Raw genomic sequence first — 22,821 nt, 5'->3', positions numbered from 1 at the left:
TGGCGGATATCAGACTCCAATATGTGAATTACTACAGAAAGAAATATTACAACTACCACCAGGCAGCACCCTTGTTAGTATCAGGATTGAGTCACAGAATTAAGGGATTGAATAGGATATTCATATTAAAATGAACTGGAATATTCTCAAATGACTCGAGGGTAATCATCAGCAACTAGAAGAGAATTGAAAAAAAACTTTGTATATCAACAATCCTCCCGCAAAATATGTCACCAGCTTGAAATTTCGAATAATCTGGGAGAAGTGAGCTTTCAAGCTTAATGTACCATTTTTAAATAATACACCAACTCTTTCTGTAGGAACAGACTTGGTTGGCTTATTTTGATAAAATTTGACTTCGAGGCAACGATACACAATCATCTCGCCCCTATTAATCAAAATCTTCATGCATAGCTTGTGATACGATTGTTGACATACAATGTTCTTTTCAATTCTCTACTAGTTGCTGACGATTACCCCTGACGAGTGTCAGCCGAAAATATTCGGGTTCATTTCAATATGAATATACTATTCAATTGGATATTGAAGGTCTGTACTCCGAAGAAGCTCTTTAGAATTAAAGAAGTATCAAATGATTCAAATTTGCCAATTAAGGCGAATTAGTTGAATCAATACCATGCCGATTACCGACCGACCCTACATCATACCGCAGTGGTTCCCAACCATATTTTAAAAGTAAGAAAGTTTGAAAAATATTCTACAGTAAAGCCATACGCTGATTGTGTGTTAAAATTTTGCGATGTGCAACGTGTACCAATTTGAAATCTAAATCTACTTGTTACACTCTGAAACGCTTGTTAGCTCGCTAATAACTAGTTGACTATACAGGCAGGGCTGAGCATTACGGAGTTCTCAAGCGATTCGGTTCCGAGACAAGTCTTATTTTTGAGTTGACTATCACTCATTATGTATCAATAATGAGGATGAGGAAAGTGAAATCTCTAACTTTTGTGCGACGCAAAATAAATGATCTCAGTTCCCCACCGCAAAGACAACTTCGTGTTTTATTCTTACAATACCGGGTTCACCGCACTGCCTGATCACGATACCAGATAAATGTCTTCCACAATTGTGCGTAGATTTTACTTGGGCCACTGGATCATTCTAATTGTCTTAGCTGACTGATTAGAGCAAAATGCCAATACTTACAATCTAATTCTTGAAATGTTTCTATGTTCTCATTGTAATTCCAATCTAATCGTTGGTTTTCCTGAAAATGATATATGAGAGCCGTATCTTGCCAAACGAGCCAAGCTTGTTGCCACTCTCATGCTTACGAAAATATACTAGGATAATTTGATAATACTAATTCTAATCTAATTTGAAAAAAAAACAGTGTAGCTTACATACAGGGCCACGCATCTGAGGTTGGGAACCCCTGCGCTGAATGAATCATGGAGCACCGCTGAGGCGGTGACACGCTCAAATCTAACCTGTATTCACGCGCATACGTTTTCTCCCTAATCAGAAATAGTGGTTAGGCTTAAACGATGAAGAAAAGAATGGTTACGTACCAGTGGTGACAGTTGTTGCTGGGTGATGAGCCAGCCATCCAGTGCCTCCGGATGATTTTCCTCGCGTGTGCTTAGGCGCAACTGGAAGTGCAGGCTGAAAATGCAAGTTGTAATCGTACTTTGAAACACAAACAAGATTCAGTGATTCCAACTGACGAGAGGTTGTCAGTAGCCTACTGAAGTGTTTCTACTTCTACTAGACTATTTATTCATGTCAGTTTTGAATACTTGTACCGTAAATCCATGGGAGGAAACTATGAGCAGGCCGGTTTATAAGATCCCCATAGCCTGGGGTGTAAATCACGGGCATTGCAATCCAATGAGCGAAAACAGGTGACAGAGATATACCCCGGCGGTAAAGTGGGTCTGGTTAGGTAAACCAACTTCGGGATTTCTTGGGGTGGTAGACGAGAACATAACCCATTACACCCCTTGCATACATCAGCATAAGCAGCAATGTACATAAAGATATTAATCTCATCAATAAGCTACTATGGATTTTGGCCTCAATTTCTTGCCTTTTCCACCAAATCATCAACTGAGACATATATCCAAAGAGCTTCTTGGCGGTACAGAACTTCATCATACGACTGAATAGTATATTCATATTGAAATTAAGCCAAATATGATCGAGTGACGCTCGTCCCATTTAAAAATAGTGCGTTCAGCTTAAGCTCTCTTCACCCTGACTATTTGAAATTTCATGCACATGATGTTACAATTTGTGATACGATCGCTGATATACAATGTTCCTTCCGATTGTCTACGAGTCGCTGACGATCGACGAATCGGCACTTCAAAAGGATGGGGTTTCGACACCCAAATCCCCTGGCTACACCCCTGTTAGCAGTGGCGACTCTGAGCCAGCAGCGGCAACGTCACATAATAGAACACCGGTATCACGATTCGATTAACGCCAAACGACAACACACGTTTCCTAGTTGCTCTTACAACTAATTTTTTTCAAACGCGGATCTGGAGCTAGAACAAAAACGACTCACGTATCATAACCGGAACTAGAACTAATGACCTGCACAACATGAAAGCTTATCTCAAGCTGCAATCACACAGATACTGACATACCCAATAAACTTGAACAATTAAAAAGCGGTACGACATATACCCTGAATCTCATTTTATCCTCGTCATTCTTATTGACGTGCCCGCATCCCAGGTTGATCTGGTTCTCCTGCTCTAGCATCAAGCTGTCGACGTCTGCGTTGTAATCTCCCGCCGTTCTATTCCCGCATACTGCGCTGTGCCGCAGTCTCTCGGAGGCGGTGACCGACCTCCAGCTGTCTCCTGCCTGTCTTTCGAATTTCGGGTGCCGGATTGGTTTGAAAGTGCTGGCACGGCCGCATTCTTCGGAATCGGTGGACTGTCGCGTACACACGAGGAAGGTTACGACTAGATTATCTTCTCTTCAAATGAATGAATTACTTATTGTATTTGTTCGGAGGCCCCTACTAGTTTTGTGGGTGGTCTCCAAAATGTCTAAAAACCTAGTTTTCACTGTGCTCCGAACTCGATATGCGGAGTCTAACAAGCTACTCATAAAAAGTTTATCACGCTGTGATGTTTCAGAAACAAGGCCGGGCGAAAATGCTAAAACGTCCAGTTTACAAGATATTTTCAATTAACAAGGCTAAAAATGTGGGCCACTCGATCTGCATATGACGCAAAAATTTAACTCGTCTATTCAATTCACCAGCGATCAGTGTTAGGTGATTAAATTTCCCGTTTATATGTCCACTTCGCGTACATGTGGAGGGGGCGCGAAAATTTGTGTCTAGCTTGATAAGGACGAGACAGGTTGAAAAAAGTTGGGAACCTCTGAGCTTAACTCTACTTAGGCTGTTCCAGGCCTAAAAGAAGCGGAATAATGACGACAGAAGGTTGCCTCAGTTAATGCGTCGTTCCCAAATGCAGTCTAGTTTCCAGATTACCCATTCGCGACACCCCTTGACCAAGTTCCCGGACGCCCAAGGGACCGGTGGACCTCAGTCTAAAAAAAACCCTGCTTTGCACTCAGCTTTTTACGGCCATGACATATCGACAAAGCTACCTCGAGAACTGATGAACTTTCCAAGACCTTCTAAAAAACGCTGCACATCAATTCGAGTCCCTTCCAACATAAATCAGCGTGGTTTTGAGCAAATAATCCGATCAAATTTTACTGGATAACCCATGAAATTGTTACATTGAGTATAAAAATAGTGCATAACAAATTTGTAGTAGAATATCGAAGATTTGGATAATAGTATTCACTGTGGCAAATTCTATCATCTAGCTATGCCATTTCAATAAATTCGCTTCTACTGGTTGGAATTGAGCCAAATGCGCTATGCATTGTTGATTGCAATGGGAAGACCGTGAAATTTGAAAAACTTTTTTATTCATTTAAATAAATCCAAGATTTTGAAGCAACAAATACGCCTCTATCCTTCTACATGTAGGAATTGATTCAAATATGTTATGCATCATTATTTTAGACAACGTAAAAATGTCATGGAGTCGCCAGCAAAATATGAAATATTTATTGAAATAAATCCAAGTTTTTAAATATAACAACTATGATTATGCGGGTTGGAATGTAGCCAAAGTAACAATTCTCTTAACTAGCGGGTAAAATTTGTGGGTGTTGGCTATACTCACGTCGATGGCGTCTTTAGGGTTTGTGGTGCGTACATCCTGTTTCGAGTTGGTGCGTCTTCCCTTGTTCAAGTTCAAGCTCTTCTCGGACAGAATATTGTCGGCAGATCTCGAACGGCGTTTATGCGACAGCTTTGGCGTGCGACTCGAGGCAGATTCCTAATCAAGAAAAACAAACATGACCCAGGGTTCGCAATGACTCGGGATTTTTTGTCGACTCGACTTGAACTTGAGTCATTGTGCATGACTCAAGACTCAGACGGCCAAGACAGACATTTTGTCATCACTTCCAAGAATACTAAGCCACCACACCTCACCCTGCTGGTAGCTTACAAAGTGTAGACTCTCACCCCTGACGCCAACGAAGTGGTAGACACCGCGGCCCTCCTTGTCGTAGGTCTGCCTTCCCTGCCGTTGTTCTCCGCCATGATGTTCTTCAACTGGCGCAAGCGTTCTTCCTTCACCCACATCTTCTCTTGCATTTCGGTCTGCGCCGTACGCACGCGGTGTTCCTGCAGACAAACAAACGACACGTATTGGAAGCAGTGTGGAGAACAAGCCCTCTGGTAGCCTACTAATTCATATCGAGTAGACCTTAGTACCAGGGATCATTCTGTTGTGATTTTCAAAACTCAGAACTCGAAATAGAACTAACCACCTTAAAAAACCTGCAACCAACCAACAGCCGCATAAGTAACTAGATCCAATTCTGAAGCAACTCGTTAATTTCTATTTTATCAGAATTCGATCGGTTTTCCACATGAGCATCAGCACGAGTTTGAAATGACATGGCTTCAACTCCAACACCCACCCCTGGCTGCGCCACTGAGCTTGGTGGAACTAAATTTTCTAATGCACAACCAGAACTAGAAGTACTCACTTTTTAAAATCATCCACTAGTACCTAACTGGAATTACTCGTGTTTCATAACACTGGCCAAAGATATTTTAATGGTTTCTAGGTATGTTTGGGCTGCTGAGTCCGACAATGACGTCCGTTTCTCTGAATTGGCTCTACTTTTTGAGATATCGATATTGTTCAATTTATTTAATCGCCGTAAGCAGAATACTTGGAATTACAAAGATTTAGAATCTTCTCAGCGATCAGTGCGTCACTCCGAGCAAGTACACGACTCAAAGACAAGCACTGCCCTCGAACTGGAGCTTGAATGACATTTTACCGTACAAGAGAGAAAGAATGACTGCCGTATTTTAGCCAACAAGATAAACTTTTTTACTGCAAAGACATTGAAAGGCTTTTACTGAAAATGGAGGTATACGATTGATTAGCGTGCTCTGACAGCTTACTGACTGAACTTTGAGCGCTACTGAACGTAGTGTTTGGGCTTTGACGGCATCTGTTTTTGACTTACAAAAACACGTTGTCTACCGCTAATATCGCTTCATTTTTATAATTTTTGCTCGATATTCGTATGAAACAGGTCTCGCGTATAGAAGGCTCTCTGCGTTAACGATTGCGTCTTCAACGATACCGCTTCAAAAATAGAACAACACTGTATGCACGCACTTGAAAAGACAGATGTGAACTCATCGAAGTTGTAGAATATAAACTGAAATTTATCTATGCCAAAATTAGCGTATTTTGAGCACTTTTCCAAACAAAAATGTAGAATATGTCAAAGAAAAGGGTTCATTCGGAAAAACTAATGTGAAATATTTTAAAAAATAGAGCCAATTCAGAGAAACTTATGTCATTTTTGGATTCAGCGACCTAAAAATACCCTAACACCGTTCAAACTTTCTTGGCACCAAAATGTGTGTTGACCAGTGTAATCCACAAGAACTGGAACTACTTGAAACCAGAAGTTAGTCGACGGTTCACTAACTAGATAGGTAGCTTGCACAAGTCTGGATTGCGCACTGCAAAACGACTTACATATTGCTTCTCAAGCTGCGACTTCTGATTAGCAATTGCCCCGCGCATCCTGCTTTCCAGTTTGCGATTGTCCAGCTGACTTTCTTTGAGCTGCAACTCTGTCTTTGCGAGCTGCGATCGAAAAATTAGGATTGCGCGCGCGGAAAAATAGCGCACAACAAAAATAGTCTCACGTTTTCGTTCAGTCCTTTCTTCTCGTTCTCGTAAACCTGGGTGGTTCTCGTCAGGACTTGATTCTGAAAACGGAAGACCACGCCTGATATGGTAGAAATAACAAACATAAAAATAAAAGGACTGATTGGTGTAAAATTTCGGTAATCAAGTTCTAATCTCATTTATGAAACGTTTCTATGTTCTCATCTTCACGACATTTGCCAATCTCATGCTTATGAGGACAAACGATGGTACGGACTTTGTTTTGCAAACTTTGCTGTACTTTTTCTGATCAGAAATTTTATTCAATTTGAGAGTTTTCGAGAATTCAGTAACTCTAATTCCAATATAATTTAGAAGAAACTAGCTTTAATTAAGCTCTTAATCTAATTTGGAAAACTGGGAGAAGCCGATAAATTTCTAGTTATATATTGGATGACCAACTTCGCCCCAAAAGTGCTGACCTGGGTAGAGTGAAAAATGAAACAAACGTAGCTCAAAAGATGGTCTCGCTATATGGCCCTAAATATGTAACGAAATGCTTTTATCATGATTTCCATGCAAGTTCACCAAAACAGCCGAATATAGCTAATTTTGCCATATGTTAACAAATTCAAATAGCTTCTTGGAGGTACAGAACTTCGATATACATTTGAGTAGTATATTGATATTGAAATGAACCTGAATATTTTCGGCTGACACTTGTCAGGGGTAATCGTCAGCAACTAGTAGAGGATTGGAAAAAACATCGTGTGTCATCAATAGTATCGCAAAATATGGCGTTACCAGCACGAAATTTCCAATAAGAGAGCGTTCAATGTACTGTCAGCCGAGAATTCATTTCAATGTGAATATACTATTCCATCTTCACAAATGTAACAGATTCTTGTATTTGCGGCAAGGCGAAAATTTGTGATTTCCAGGAAGCTTGCCAAGTAGCGTAAGGGTTCGCCAGGTTGGTAACAATTATATTCAAAACTGCAACAACACAGTTAGTCATTGTCATAGATCTGCAGAACCTTAGCCTCCAGAGTCTTGATCTTTTTCTCCATGCGAGACACGTCTTTGGATTTCTCCTCCAACGAAGCCTGGCATTCCAGCAATCTCGCTTGCACGCCTTCGTCGTGATCTTTGCAGTTCAGAAGGTTGACGCGCAGCTGGGTTTCTGCGGAACAAGAAATACGTTTCGCTTATTGCTTTTTCTGATGCCGCTTAACCGGATATTTTTATATAGTTATACCTTATTACTGGGCAAGATTTTGCAGCTTTTTTTTACAGCTTCCGGCAGCTTCCTAGATACTCAGAATCGATGTACTATGATGATTTAAGCTATTTGGCGGGATTTTTTAGTGCAACTTTTTGCAGCTTTTCTCTCATTTTCATGACAATTTTTACTGCAACTTTTATCAAATATTGTGTGAAAATGTAAAGGAGTGATTTAAAAACATGCTATGAACTATTCCTGGTGTGGTTCTATTCTCTTTGATTCGCATACCAAAGAGATATATGATGGGTTAGCTGCATCTCACTGTCATCTGTGACACAATCGCTTGTTAGCAAGAAGTAGAACTACCCCTGCCAAGCACGACCGTGCCCGAACAATATCCAAATAGATCGCTTTATTATTTCTATCGTTTAAATTTGAAATAGTTTCCCATTTTATGACTGCCCGGGCGACACCGCCGAAAATTACATTTTCACTGGGCCACCTTAATCAGGCTATTGATTTTGTTGAAGTCGCAAAGAGTGAGTTTTTCTCTAATACTTTGGGTTAAGTTTGCAGAATATGAAGTTTGGGGTGTGTTATTCGACTTGTTTAAGGGGAGGGGTTATCGCTATGCTGTTTATGGCTTTTTTGGGAACGTTATTCCCGCATTGGGTTATTTACTTGCTGTGTGTCGGGAAAAATGTAATTTGGGCGGTTTCGTCAGAACGTTTAATGACGATGTAACAAATTTGACAGCTCTGCAGGAACTAGGTTGTACAAAGGCACCTTTCGAGTTGCTCATACCCTAATAATTTAACAAAATTTATAAATGCAACTTTTGGGCGATTTTAGTGCAACAAAAACTTGCCCTAGTTGTCACATTTGTATGATATAGTCGCGGAGGAACCTAAGTATCTTATATCCATTTTTTCAGATTTATAGAAAATTCATTTTTTCAGCTATATTACAAGTCCATTGGCCACATTCATGTGTATCACATTGTTTCAATGTTGGTCATACCCAAGATTTGGCTGAAAGAAAATGAAAACTTTACATGACGTTAATTTCCTCAATACGTGTGAAGTGAACATTAGCATTTTTTTCACGCAACCCAACACTTATACGGGGTAACCAGCGAATATTAAAAAATGAATTGATTTTTTATTAAATCAAAAATTTTATACTCCAATAACTTCACTTCAAATCTGTTATGAATCGTTTTTAGGCAACATAACAATTATATGGGATAACCAGTATATTCCAAGTTTATTTATTTTAAAATATTCGAAAATTTTCTAGGTAAGTAACTTCGCTACTACTGGTCGGAATTAATCCAAATCTGCTATGAATTGTTTTTTAGGACACCTAACAATTATATGGGGTACCCAGTAAAATTTGAAAGTTTATTTTTAAAAAAATACTTGTATATTTTCGACCCAAGTAACTTCGCTTCTACAAGCCGAATTACTCCGAAATTTGTTATGCAGCGTTTTTTAGGCAATTTCAAGCAATTTTATGGCGTAGTCAGTGAAATTTGAAAAATATTTTTTTCATTTTATTCCAATACTTTCTACGGGTTGGAATTGAACCAAATTTCATGTGCAGGTGTTTTTGGCAATCTAACAATTTGCGTTATGAACAAAAAAGTTATTTCAGAACCTGATGCACATCTATAATGCAATGTCAACACAATTTGCGTCAAGCGCGCCACTCACCTAGCACGTTCACTGTCCTCGATATCTCTTGTCGCTTCTTGATTCTTTGAGCCAAGTACTCCATGAGGTCTTAACAAAAAATTAACCTCTCACTTATCAGAACAAGGGCACAGACAATGTTAACGTGACAGACCAGGTGCGGTGTTTTCATCAGCCAAATCCGACACTTCCAAGTTGGGAAAGGGAGGTCCGATGTTGAATTCCGGGGCGACCCACAATTGATTGACTTCCACATCTGAAAAATTCGGGACAATCGCAATAATCTATGCTCGCAATGGCATTTTTTGATCGACAAGCACGGAACATGATCAACTCCTGCATACACATGGTATGTGGCTGCCATATCATCTTAATATCAACTCTTTTCTGAAAGATATGTCCAACTAATGGGTTAGTATTTGAAGAGCTCCTTGAAGGTATAGAACTTCAATATTAAATTGAATAATATATTGATGTTGAAATGAAACCCGTATATTTTCGACTGACACTGGTCAGGGGTAACCGTCAGCAACTAGTAGAGAATCGGAAAGGACATTGCATTGTATATCGAATGTTGATATATGATCTTCATCCTCAGTAAAACCAGAAGTTAGATCAGAATTACAGCGAAGAAACATATCACATATGGACATGTGACCCCCCTGCTCTCAGATCCCGAGCAAGAGAGGCGATATTTCTATATTTTTTTGAAAGTCATATCCTGACTCTCCAGGCTAGAGTGGAAAAACTAGAAAATATTCATGTTCACCTTTTCCAAATTACATTAATATCAAAATTACGGAACTCACTCCATTTCTAATGTAATTTGAAAAAATAACGGTGTAGCTACAATTCTAATTTAATATTGGAAATCTGAAAAATTTCAAATCCAACTCTGGCGTGTACTGGGGATGACCAATGGAATACTCGGATATAGAAATCCGTTCACGCATCGTAATATCTACCTGTGTCGCTAGATTGTGACATAACAGACAGATTCCTTCTGCATTTCTTCCTGCCGCGTTGGTACAGCGGGTTGGCTAAAACGAAATAGGCCCGGTTTATCAGCTACAAAGATGGCCAATTCGGGTGATATGGGGGGGGGTTTAAATTTCATTGCACTTTGTAACAATGCTGTGGATCACTAGACTATAATAATCACAATTAAAGCGATTCAGATTCCAGAATCCAATCATTGTTGCTCAGCCATACCAAAAACAAGCAAACAACTGCACCAGCCACCCACCTGCCAATTCTCCGTTGAGCTTCCTGGCCGCGTTCATCTCTCGCCTCTTCTCTTCCTCGTTGCGAGCCTTCGTTTCTTCGATCTTCCTCTTGATGCTTTCGCGATCCAGGTGGAATTCCTCGGCGCGGTCAACCTCGACTTGTTGAGCCATCTCGGCAAATTGCATCACGTGCTGGAATCGACAATTATTGTCAGGGCCAGTCTTCGATGGCTACCATACGTAATTCTAGCGACAGACTTGCACATTATGTACAAAATTGCCAATCTGGTAGGTTGTTGGTCTACCAACTACTGGTTTTTTGACTACCATAAATTTTAAAATATAGTAGGCCCCCATGTATAATACGCATTACGCACTCTTAAAATGGTGTGTAAATTCTGGGAAAAAGCCTGTACCCATGTGTAGTACGCACCCTGCATTCGCAGTACATGAATAGCTGTGTTTTAGTATTCGATATCATTCTGTTTTGCGATGTCACTGTTGTACAATCATGACATAACCATCGCTAATCATTATACACTCAACAGTTTTGTCTCGAAATGATAGTAGATAGCAGCGAAAGCCTGCGAGGCCCGCGACCCGATAGTTCAGTCGTGCGCACCAGGCCTGTTGGAGATGCAACTGTAGTGTTGAGGCCAGCAATTACATCTTGCACACATGGCGTGTTGTATATGTGATTGTTTAGGCCTGTCAATGAGCCGATGCATTAGCGAGGATCGCCAAGCGCGCGTGCAGCAATCAAGGACCTAATGTCGCTCAAGTACAAACGCCAAACCAACTCAGCAGGAGATCGCTTGCTGTTGTGCAGCGCAGACGCTAACTGGCAACGAGCAACACTGATAATACGAGTTACGGGGGCATGATGGCTGAATGTGATGCGCGATTAAAACAAACATGAAGATGAAGACAGGCCTAATTTCAAGTTATATTTCTAGAGGGATTTTTTTCAAGGCTAGTTGTGCCGATGCATAATACGCGCACCCTTGATTCAAGGACAAAATATCGGTAAAATTTTGGGCATAACACATGGAAAGTTACGTTAGTTCTTGCTCCAGTTGCGGGTATAGAAGGGTGATTACTTCTAGTCACAGATTTTGAAAAGAGAGTAATTCTAGTTCTGGTTGCGCATTAGAAGAAATTATTGTCAAATAACTAGAAAACATGTGTTGTCGTTTGGCGTGAATCGCGATACCGCCGTTCTGTTGTGTGATGCTCTTGCAGCCTTCGACAGCTCAAAGACATCACTACTAACACTGGGGTGGCCACGGGGTAGGTTTTGGGCGCCGAAACCAGACTTCCCCTTCAAACTCGAGACCAGACATGGGGTAATCACGATTAGTAATCGTAATCGATTACGACGATTACAGCATTTTCAAGTAATCGTAATCGCAATCGATTACATTCGAAAAAATCCCGAAGTAATCGTAATCGTAATCGACTACTTCCCTTATTTAATCGATTTCTTTGTGAAAGAACGATTACTTTTTATTTGTACAAGGACTGTGATATAAACTGAATACTCGTGAACAAGGAAGAGATATTATACCAGTTATTGAGAGCGTAAACATCTGATTTTCAAATGCCACTGGTCATTATTACGTCAGAGGTAGCCTATTAGCTTTGCTCGTCTTTGCGTAAGAAGCGTCCACACATAGTAAATAGATATTCGATGTACATTAGTGTGATTGTAAGAAAACCCACTGTGCTGTATATCGGGTTATCAATACATTTTAGACACCACTACCTCGCAACAGGATAATTAATCAACCCTCTGCCTAAGTTAAAATAGCAACTTTTGTATTGATGTTTGGTTCTGCTTAGTTAAACTATAGAATGTAATAGTTTAATTCTGTAGTTAAATGCTGTTTCACCGTGCTGCTTGGCGAGCAGTAGGCTTATATGGTCCGAACGTACACCAGACAAAGGTTTGAAATTTTGTACTCGTCAAATAAAACATTACGGTTTCCACACCGAAGCATTAAAATCAACAGCTGCTGATATATATCATAACCGAGCCGTTGTTTTGCCGTTTTCGTAATGGCAGCTTGCAATACATTATCTTCAGAATTTTATGTTCACTTTCTCGTATTCTCGTATTATTTTACTCAAAACGGGCGCCAATCGCTATTTCACAATTCTTTATTGAACATTCGGACCTGCCGCCATAACCATCGGCTTATATATCATGTTAGCGTGGGTTGTAGCTAGAATCAGGATCAAAACAGCAAACGTTTCACCCAACCAAACATTGGTCTTGGGCCCCATAGAGTAGTCAATTTTGAAGTTGTCAATAGTATTGGCAATTGCATTATATTGCGTTTTTAATCCTATCTCAGCGCCCGATGGCCAGATTTACCTGAAGAGCAGGGGACGCGTAATTCATAATTATAACATCTGGTATCTTGGAATAATTACTTTATTGTATGTTGTTAATTCGTGACCTCTGGTCTGTTATATAGCCAAAAGATATTGATTGTAGTGGCCCAAACATAGCAGAATAAAAGAAAACTTGCGTGAGACGCACACACAAATTGTCACGTCTAATGCTCTGTGGGTGGCCGGATGGCATTTGCATCGTGGGCTCATATTGAAAGGAATAGACTGTTAGTCACACCCACCCAGCGCGGCTATTGACAATGGACACACACCCTAAGTTTCGGCCGATGTCTTTCTTTGGTCGCACACTTCGTGGAGTCTCATGTTGGCCGAAACTGCACATGTCTTTTGATGTGTCGAGGAGCGGTATTGACTGGCACCTAAGTGCCTATTACTATGAATTATACAAGCTTTATTTCATGAGGGGGAGAAGTATGCATTTTGAAATCAAGCTATCTAGAGACAGTTAAATCGCAAAGCTCAAAGAGAATTTCCAAGTTAATGAAATCTATCGAAAATACTCTTATACCATGTTGGTTTACGAAATACTTTTGAGTACCCTCCAACCACGCTCCCCACCCTATTGGGGAATCTGGGGTGCGGCAGTTATGGACCTGGCAAGAATGCAAAACGTTGTGTGCGATAAACCGTCCTCTATAAAATGGGCAATGGTACATTATGATGTAACAAGGAAATGCCCCATCTTTTGTGCAGACAGTTGTTATATCATTAGGCCTATTCAGCGTAATCCATGTATTGTCTTCCAATATAGCTACTATACGATGCAAAATGAATGTAATCGTGAGTAATCGTGATTACTTTTCCAATGTAATCGTAATCGTAATCGACTACTTCCTGATTTTGCTGTAATCGTAATCGCGTGATTCAGAAGTAATCGTAATCGCAATCGATTACATTCATGAAGTAATCACCCCATGTCTGCTCGAGACCCTGTTTTTTTTAAATGACTTGCATCTGAATTATTCTATCTCGGACACCCGCTCTGATTCCAATAAAACAAAAAATTGTTGAGTTGCACAGGATTTGTATATAGTAAGTTGTGTTTTAGTTCGTTGGTGGTTTGTTTTACTTGTAGTTTTAAAAAGCCAATAGTTTGAGTTTTAGGTTCGAGTTTCCAAAAGCCAGCAGTTCTCGTTCTAGCTGCAAAGCGTGTTGTTCTAGTTCTAAAAATCCAGCAGCTTGTAAGTCTGTTCGGTCACGGTTATGCTTGAAACACCGTAATAAACATCAATACAGCAGAAAAAAAATGTTAATTTCACAAAAACTTAATTCAACTGACTCAAACCCCCCTACTTTGACAGTACCGATAAAAATATACCTACCACATTTTCGTCGTACTCCTGGATGCTCGGATTGACGCACACGACCATCTTGACCTGGCCCCGGCCCTCGAAGTACATTTTGAAAAGGTGGGTGATCTTGGAGTTGCGGTATTTCACCATTTCGTTTCCGCCGTTTTTCTGATTCTCCCGCAACTGCTCCAGACATCTGTCGCGACCAGAGTACCACCGGTTAAGTACGACTCATGGATAACAATAAAATGCTATATGCACATTTGAAGAGCTTCTCGGAGGTACAGAACTTCAATATACAATTGAATAGCATATTAAATTATATGCACATTGCACACACAGTCCATGAGTTCAAGGCATTGCTGAAAGCTATTTGTAGAGGCAATACTTTCATTGGCAGTACCATTCAATAAATGAACACATATTTCAGCAGTCAAATGCTGTTTGGCAGTGATTTATTTGCGATTGAAATCGGAAAATCGGCGTAATAAAATACCCAGTAGTCGTGATCCCTTCATATCAAGCATTGGTTGGGTATGAGTGCTAGTTTTTCACCAGATTTTGTTATCTCCTCGTCCATCATTGCACGGTCAGTGTCGTTATCGTTTCACATAGATTGCGTTCTAATTTAAACATTGAATTCTTGTGGCTTGCAAGAGCCAATATTAGCACCTATTTGAATATCACAAGATTCGTTTTTGTTATTACAAATGCCATACAGTTCTATATGCTGCAATGAACGTACTTGGCCAGGTCTGTACATTGCGAAGTGCGAAGGTCTCCGAACAACAGATCCATATTTCACAATAATTTTTTTTCTCGGCTCTGACGACAAGATTCACTAGTGAGTTCGCGAGTGAAACGTATCAGGAGCGACTTCACTAGCGCTCGCTAGCGAAGGAGTGGGGAAAAGAAAGAAACGAAGTCGCTAGAGAACTTCGGTACCGTGTGGCCTACCCATAATCGTCAGCAAACAGTACAGAATTCAAAGAGCATTACATATACGTGGTTTTGCCGAAAACCTTCAACCGCTTAAAAGTCGAGTCATTATCAGGATTTTATGAAATGGCTCGAATCAAGTCGAGTCAACAAAAAATCTCGACTTGAGAGTCACCGCAAACCTGCTGCACAGATATGTCATTTCCACTAGCGTGTGTAGTAGGGCTGTTCAGTAACAATTCTTTCTTTCAAATTTCACTGGCTATGTGATAAAATCATTACGTTGGCTAAAACAACGCTGCACACCAAATTTGGTTCCATTCCAACCAGGTCTTTGGAGCAGCCGTAAATTTAAAATGCTCCAGCTCCGGCTCCGGAGCTTTCTTCTATCATACATTAGCTCCGGCTCCAGCTCCGGAGCCGCATTATTTCCACTTCTCCGGCTCCAGCTCCGGCTCTGAAATTATCGAATGGGCCAGTCTATATCAGGGGTGGCCAAATGTGGCCCGCGAGAGGGTTTTGCGTGGCCCGCTAGGTAATTTCCTAGTATATTATCGAAAATGAATTGCTCAGATTGTGAACTTGCAATGTCAACCCAAAATTACAAGTCTGGCTGCGACACTTAGGACGTTGATGACAAAAATATCAGTTCCGACGCATTGGCAGATCCCGGGTCCAGTCACATTTTCAGTAAATTGTCGTACATTACAATAAACCGAATTAGTAGTGAAATTTTTCTTCACGCTTCGCGTGTTTAATTGTCACACGATTTCTTGCTTGGTAGCCTACCCCCTACCGTAAATGAAAAAAACGCCCACTTTACCCGATTGAGTCTATTCGCAATTACGGGAGAAAGTCTTTTCGCGTTTGCGCTTTCATAAAGATCGTCGACGATGAAATGTAGGCACAAAATCAAAATCGCATGTTATCGGAGACCTTCGATATCGATGTGGCCAGACGCCAAATAGTCGTGTCCTTGCAAACTGAGCCTAGCGGGCGGTATACAGTAGACCCGCAATATACTCAAGTAATAATATTATTGACCTAGTTTATATATAAACTTTGAAAATTTTACCCGCTTGGCGCGGCTAGTGGACCGCGCACTCGTTCGTCAATTGCATGTGCCCCTTTAGCCGAAAAGGGTGGCCATTTCTGGTCTATATAGATTACTAATCTACCCATAGGTTAGTTATCTATATTAATCTAGAGTTTGTCAACCGACAGTAACATCCGATGTAGCAACGAAGACATAGGTGCCGCCGTTCCGGCTTGTGACGTTATAATGAATACTTGTCAATGGTCGATAACATCATAGTTGCACTAGAAAGCACTTTACTCTATGCCATTGCTGTACACAGCATTAAAATTCAGGCCTGCTGTTCAATTATGATAAATCAGCAGATGCAGTTGCTGCATATATATTAGCATATTATGAAATACGTCGGAGCCGGAGCTACTCATCAAATAGCGGGCTCCAGCTCCGGCTCCGGCTCCAGCTGAATTTTATGTAGAGCTCCGGCTCCAGCTCCGGTGAAAATGCACGGCTCCGGGGCTCCGGCTCCAAAGCCCTGATTCCAACCAGTAGAGAGTGACGTATTTGCAGTAGAAAGTTTTGAATTCCTCAAATAAAAAATAAAATTCCCAATTTTTTCAGCCGACCCCATAAAATTGTTAGGCTGTCAGTAGGGATGATGCACATCAAATTTCGCTCAATTCCAGCCACTAGAAGCGACGTTATTGCAGTAGAAAAATTTCTAATTCCATTATTTTATAATCAATAATTAAAGCGTTAGACACCGTAAATACTATTTTATTCAGATCCAAATTTTTCTACTGCAATAACTTCGCTTCTACTGGTTGGAATTGAGCCAAATTTGGTGTGCAGCGTCGTTTGATCCCACATAATGATTTTATCACGTAGCCAGTGAAATTTGAAAGAAAGAATTGTTTTTGAACAGCCCCTACCGTGTAGCTTTCGCATGCCACATGCTACGTAAGCTGTGATACGACCAATTGCGGTTTCAAGACTGACACAGCGGAAAATAGCTCTTTGCGTCATTTCAATACTCGAAAAATCATGTCTAACTAAGCGACTTGAAGTCATTAGAAATACTACTCCAATCAAAATCATTACGCTCAGTCCTGATAAGCACGCATTAGCTACTGACCTTCGTAACGTCATCAGAGAGCTGTTGATGTTCCCGGCTTCTCTCAACCTCTCTCCTCCCGCGCCGGTCCGGGCTAGTCGTTCGCTGCCTGCCAGATCGACGAGAGACAGTTGGCTGACGCAGATCAGACTCTTGTCCTGGACAACACACACGCCCATGTTAACAAGAAAAAGCGAAATAGACAAAGAATCCCATGCACCCCCAACAGAGTTAAAATTCCAGACAAGATTAGGAATGGAATTATAGCTACACAGTTTTTATTTCAAACTAGATCACAATCAGAATTTTTGAATTCGCGAAAACTTGAAAATTGAATTATTACTAAATTCCAAAAAAATACAAGAAAAACCAAGTTCGTCTCATATCAATGTTGAGCTCTTTCCCGTAAGCAAGAGTATAGCAGATGTCCGTGCCGCAAGGTTGACTTGTTTTGCAATATGCAGTTCTCCGGTAGAATTTTCAGGTAAACCAGAAATTAGTTTAGAATTAAAATTTTGGAGCATAGAAACATTTCATTTGTCAAGTCTGGTAGATTCAACCACAATGCCCTGCAATCGCGATTATGAAAAAGCAATGTCCTACCGGTAATAAATCTTCCCCCATAGGATCCAGCGGCGCTTGCACGAGACGGATATTAAAAATGCTGTGCGATCGACTGGATTCCGCGTTCAAATGCGTGTGCGCGATGCGTCTGCGTTCTTGCCCTGTAAGAATGAGACCAGAACGTTTACAACTGATGCCAATTGCTATTGAGACTCACAGAACAAGGGAAAAATGCCAGCGTGAGCACCTCAAAAATGACACGGTCCCCATTTTTTCCAGCTTCCCAAAAAAATAAACATTGTTGTAATTGAACAACAGATTTACTCAATGACCGGGAGTTGGAATGAATGATATAAAATGAACACACATTAATTGTGATAGCAGGCTACATGAATTAGTTCTTACATATTAAGTCAATGTGATGGTTGAGGCTGTTTTTGCTCTGACAATGTCTCAACCGTTGGCTTGGTGGTGGAAGGAAGAATGTTAACTCAGGACCAGGAAGCAGCTTATTGCTGTACTAGTATTATCACTACATTTTAATGGAGTTCTCTTGTAATAGTGAAGAATTCGGAGATGATGCTTTTTCAAATACTTGCCTGGCTCCCTAAGTGCGCCATGGCCTTAAGTTGGCAAGCATTTCTCAATATAATTGCGAGCATTGATATCTTTGTCAGTATTAGAGTGCAGTACCTTTCTTGAAAACACTAAACGCCTCTTCCGTCGTCGTAATCTCAACTTCGTTAACTCCGTACACAAACATATTCCGCTTCTTGTCTTCTCTCAGCCGCTTGGATTGAGGTGGCCTTTGGAATAGACAGTGCATAAAGCATCGAAAGGTGGCTGAAACCTGCATTTTCCTACTTACTTTGTGCGATTAAAATGGTCGTATTGCACCTCCTCCAGCAAATCGTAGACGTAGTCGTTATAAATTTCGACGTAAGAGATAAAAACGGCGTAACGCATGTCGGTGTTGATGTTCTCAGAGCGGCAATACTCAATGTCGTATTTCACATCAATGTTGTTTCGATTTCTGTTAAATAAGTTTCCGATGATCTGCTGCTGTTGTCAAAGTGGTCAGAGTAAATAAGAAATATGGCTTGTAGAAGGTTAGAGCCAGACTTGGGGTCGATACTGATGAAACAAAACTAGCACATTCACCAATAACCCCGATACATTCAGATAATATTCATAAGATATGGCATCTAGCTCAAGGTGCAGCTTAAACTAATAACTAAACTAGCATCATCACCGATAGTCCTGATCTATTCAGCGGAATTCCAGAGGTATGGCATCTAGCTAAAAAGGTGCGTTTCTAAAATTCAGAATATATAGTTGAACAATGAACAGCTTTACAGCCGTTGATATGCTTGGTCGTGAAATAAACCAGAAATGACTCGAGTTTGACTCTAGTTGCGATTTTGTGATGACTCGACTCGACTTGAGTCATTGCGCATGATTTGGACTAAGTCACATGACTCGAGTCTCAGACGGCCAAGACCGACATTTCACTGTAATTTCGAAGAATAGTAAAGTAACCACGCAATTGGGATTTCGTCTATTGGTACTGGTACTTGAAAATGCGACCAGAAACTGCTAAAAGTGAGGTAAATTAGTATATTATAAATGCAAACCATTCGATATCACCAAACAGAGTCATAAAAGTGGGTTTACCAAGACTTCAACTCGAAACTGAACACTGAACAGTCAACGCAATTGCCTTGGACTTGGTGGTGAATTAAAAATGACTCGAGTCAAAACTATAAAAGTGACATTAACTTGTGAAACAGAGACTTCAGAGTACTCAATGGTTTAGTCAACTTACACTAATTATTATAATTACACAAGAGACACAACTAACGTAATTTTCCATGTATAATGCGCAAAATTTTACCGATTTTTTGCCCTAAAATAGGGGGGTGCATATCATACACACAGCGTGTCAACGACAGGCCTTAACAATCGCATACGCAAGGGGCCATGTGCGCAAGATATAATCCCTTGCGTAATCAGTCGCATCTCCAACAGGGCTGCTGCGCCCGACATAACTGTTGACCTGAGCAATCCCATCTGTAATTGTAATAAACCTCGTGTGCAAGATGTCGTGTGTCGCCAGCCTGAACTATCGTGTCGCCGACTTCACAGGCTTTGGCTACTATCTTCTCTCGTTTAGAGACAATGCCGTAATTGTATTATGATTAGCGATCATTATGCCATGATTGTGCGTCAGTGACATCGCAAAACAGAACAACATCGTATACTAAACCGCAACTATTCATGTACTGCGAATGCAGGGTGCGTACTATACATGGGTACAGGCTTTTTCCCAGAATATACACGTCATTTTAAGGGTGCGTATTATACATGGGGGCGCACTATATTCGGAAATCTACGGTATGTCTACAATACCTAAGTTTTTAATTCCCTACGAATCACTACTCCTACATACACATTATGAGCAGAAATTCACGCCATCATATCTACTCGAGTGCCGACGATGACTATTTTGAATGGCTCTGCCCGCGATCTATAATAAATATATCGATATTCCTTCTCAAACAGTCACAGATGATAGTTCTCCAACTCCCCACTGTCATGCTGTGAAATCACAAAAATTGCAGACATTTTTCCTCTCTAATCACAAAAATTGCAGACATTTTTCCCCTCTAATGACAGGACAAGATAGCAGAGTAAAGGAGTTATGAGCGGTTATATAATATTACTTGTTAGGCGTTTTGACAGGCGTATTGCGTGGCATCAGTTCCCGTTCTTGCTTCTCCAGCATGGCGTCCGCCAAACTCTGCACCACGAATCCGTTCATGTTGTCTGGCATGAAAGACTGAAATAAATCAGAGAGTTTGCTACGAGCCAACGATGGTACAAAGCAAAGCAGCTTGTGTGTAGCTTTTGTGCGTATGTCCATATTTCAGATTTTCAGAAAATCAAGTTTCAGTCAAGTTTTCAATTTCATTTGGCCCTAATTAACCCACGTATTGGGTGTGTTAAAATAACCATGACTCAGCCTCAAATCAATGAAGGATCCACTTTTTCTAGAACTTCTTGGAGGTACAGAACTTCAATACGCCATTGAAAAGTATATTCATACTGAAATGAACCCGACTATATTTGGCTGACACTATCAGCAACTAGTAGACAATTGGAAATAACATTGTATATCAATCATTGTATCATCAAGGTCATTATTGTGATACATTGTTATATTAGGTGATAGGATTGTTGATATACTAGTGCAGTGTTATTTCCCATTCTCTAAAAGTTGCTGACGATGACCCCCCAAGAGCGTCAGCCGAAAATATTAGAGTTCATTTAAACTTTTTTTTTCTGTACATCTCTAAAGTTCTATGGTAATGAGATGGATACATGTTACTTATATGCAATGGAAAACCAGCTTATTAATATACTATAAGCGGCTATCAAGAACAAAATTAGTTATTTTTGACTCGTTCATGTCGAAATCGAGCGCGCAAGAACCTAAAATTATGATAGCTCGATAATTCATTTGATATTTGGGGTCATGCAGCAATAGGGTGGAGTGGAAAATGGAAAATTCTGAATTTCAAAACGGACACTGGATATGTGGTGCCAAACATCAAAAGAATTAGTTCTACAATAATTTTGGGCTCATGCACCCTCTAGTGGTCGTGCAATTTCTCCGAACGAGACAAAAATAGCTGATTTCGCTAGATTGATAACCGCTTACGCTAGAAAGCTGAATTTTGGCTTAAAAGATACGGAAGCAACAGGTTTCTATCTCACTTCCACAGAACTTTGCCTTTAAAAATTACCAGAAAAAAAGTTACGAGCTAATTATTGATTTTTAGACCGTTTTTAGGTAAAATTAGTCACTTAGGTCCGTCTTGAAAGTATAAATTTTCCATTTTTCACTACACCCTAATGCACCAAGACAATTTTCTGAAATTCAAGTTTTAAAATTTTACGCTTCACCCTATCATTGTATCCCACCCATGGAAGAAACTTACATATTTAGTAGCGAGTACTCCATCCAGCGAGTTGAAAAGCATATCCAAGCAACGAGGCAGGAAGCCCGGTTGGTCTATAGTCCCCGTCATGGTGTACGTCTTCCCAGAGCTTGTCACGCCATACGTAAACAGGAGACCTGGAATCATGTCCATTGAAGTTAAGCTTTTGCAGGATGTTGAAGCTGCTTCGATACCAAATAACTTGACAAAACTGCAACAACTACATGTAGACTGCACCCAGAGTGACAGTTATAAAAGAAATTCAGACACCTGATGGAAACATCACACTCCATTTCCCTAGCCCCAAACAGTACCAACTTCAGTTCTTAATTTGGTTTCACAGAGATAGTCTCATTCTCAAGGGTTCAATAAAGGTCAAGACACACACACAAACCTGATTCATACATCTCTCACGCAGATCTGCATATTCAATATAATATTTTTGTTTTGTGTCACAATCCTGTTCAATGGTTTGATTGTCAATGGTTTATTCTTTTAGCACCGCTTTCATTACAAAATTGTTGCAATTTTGTTAAATCAGTGGTTCTCAACCTTTGTGGATTCGAAGCCGTGTATTCGAAGTGTATTAATTGATGATATTTTCAGTCATCAGCTACTGATAAAGTATTCGGTCGACCTTAATTTTTGCTACATGTCAACAGCAGCTTTCATTATCTCAAGGGATCAGTCCCAATGGCACCCAGTTGAGAAATACGGAGCTATATCAACAAAGGCATCCTTCTAAAGATCATGGAGAATCACAGAGATTATTAGAATAGAAATAATAGGCCTAGGCAACAATTCTGCGTCTAGCTAACCCTATTGGTGAGTCATCATTGGCTATTGGACTACAAAATGCAAACGTTATCTTCCTACAAGTAGAAACGATGGGTTATTTTCTATTCCTGAAATTGGTGTAATCTGGCCACGAAATGCTCACCGTTTTTGCCTTTCAATATTCCATCGACCATGGGTTTGCCAATGTCCTCAAACAATGTTTCTTGACCGCAGTTGCTGTCGAAAATTCTTGAAAACTGGCAGTCGACCTTTGAAATCACAATCGGCAATAATAGAAGAATTGACAAAAACTTATTTAT

The 22,821-nt window shown here is 40.4% G+C and overlaps 1 protein-coding gene across 3 annotated transcripts in view; it reads right to left on the bottom strand.

The window, feature by feature from the left end:
- LOC145452064 (kinesin-like protein KIF23) overlaps positions 1-22,821 on the bottom strand; it is a 504,115-nt gene that overhangs the window by 4,326 nt on the left and 476,968 nt on the right. Inside the window, exons 5-23 of one of the 3 annotated variants that reach the window (XM_080330275.1) lie at positions 22,665-22,770; positions 21,725-21,861; positions 20,447-20,562; positions 18,592-18,756; positions 18,417-18,529; positions 17,763-17,884; positions 17,181-17,317; positions 14,104-14,269; positions 10,384-10,555; positions 10,103-10,177; positions 9,292-9,393; positions 9,159-9,227; positions 7,256-7,401; positions 6,257-6,319; positions 6,084-6,194; positions 4,538-4,699; positions 4,191-4,346; positions 2,659-2,913; positions 1,536-1,629 (exon numbers count right to left, since the gene is read on the bottom strand). In XM_080330275.1, coding sequence (XP_080186401.1) covers positions 1,536-1,629; positions 2,659-2,913; positions 4,191-4,346; positions 4,538-4,699; positions 6,084-6,194; positions 6,257-6,319; positions 7,256-7,401; positions 9,159-9,227; positions 9,292-9,393; positions 10,103-10,177; positions 10,384-10,555; positions 14,104-14,269; positions 17,181-17,317; positions 17,763-17,884; positions 18,417-18,529; positions 18,592-18,756; positions 20,447-20,562; positions 21,725-21,861; positions 22,665-22,770 — 2,467 coding nt within the window. The remainder of the gene's footprint in view (positions 1-1,535; positions 1,630-2,658; positions 2,914-4,190; positions 4,347-4,537; positions 4,700-6,083; positions 6,195-6,256; positions 6,320-7,255; positions 7,402-9,158; positions 9,228-9,291; positions 9,394-10,102; positions 10,178-10,383; positions 10,556-14,103; positions 14,270-17,180; positions 17,318-17,762; positions 17,885-18,416; positions 18,530-18,591; positions 18,757-20,446; positions 20,563-21,724; positions 21,862-22,664; positions 22,771-22,821) is intronic. The other 2 variants (XM_080330276.1, XM_080330277.1) reach the window with 2 other exon arrangements.

The sequence above is a fragment of the Botryllus schlosseri genome, chromosome 12 (genome assembly GCF_051294905.1).
Source record: "Botryllus schlosseri isolate E-star chromosome 12, Bs_hap1, whole genome shotgun sequence".
In the NCBI taxonomy this organism is placed as follows: Eukaryota; Metazoa; Chordata; class Ascidiacea; order Stolidobranchia; family Styelidae; genus Botryllus; species Botryllus schlosseri.
Note: the sequence above shows the minus strand (reverse complement) of the source record. Positions and strands in the feature narration are given on the sequence as shown.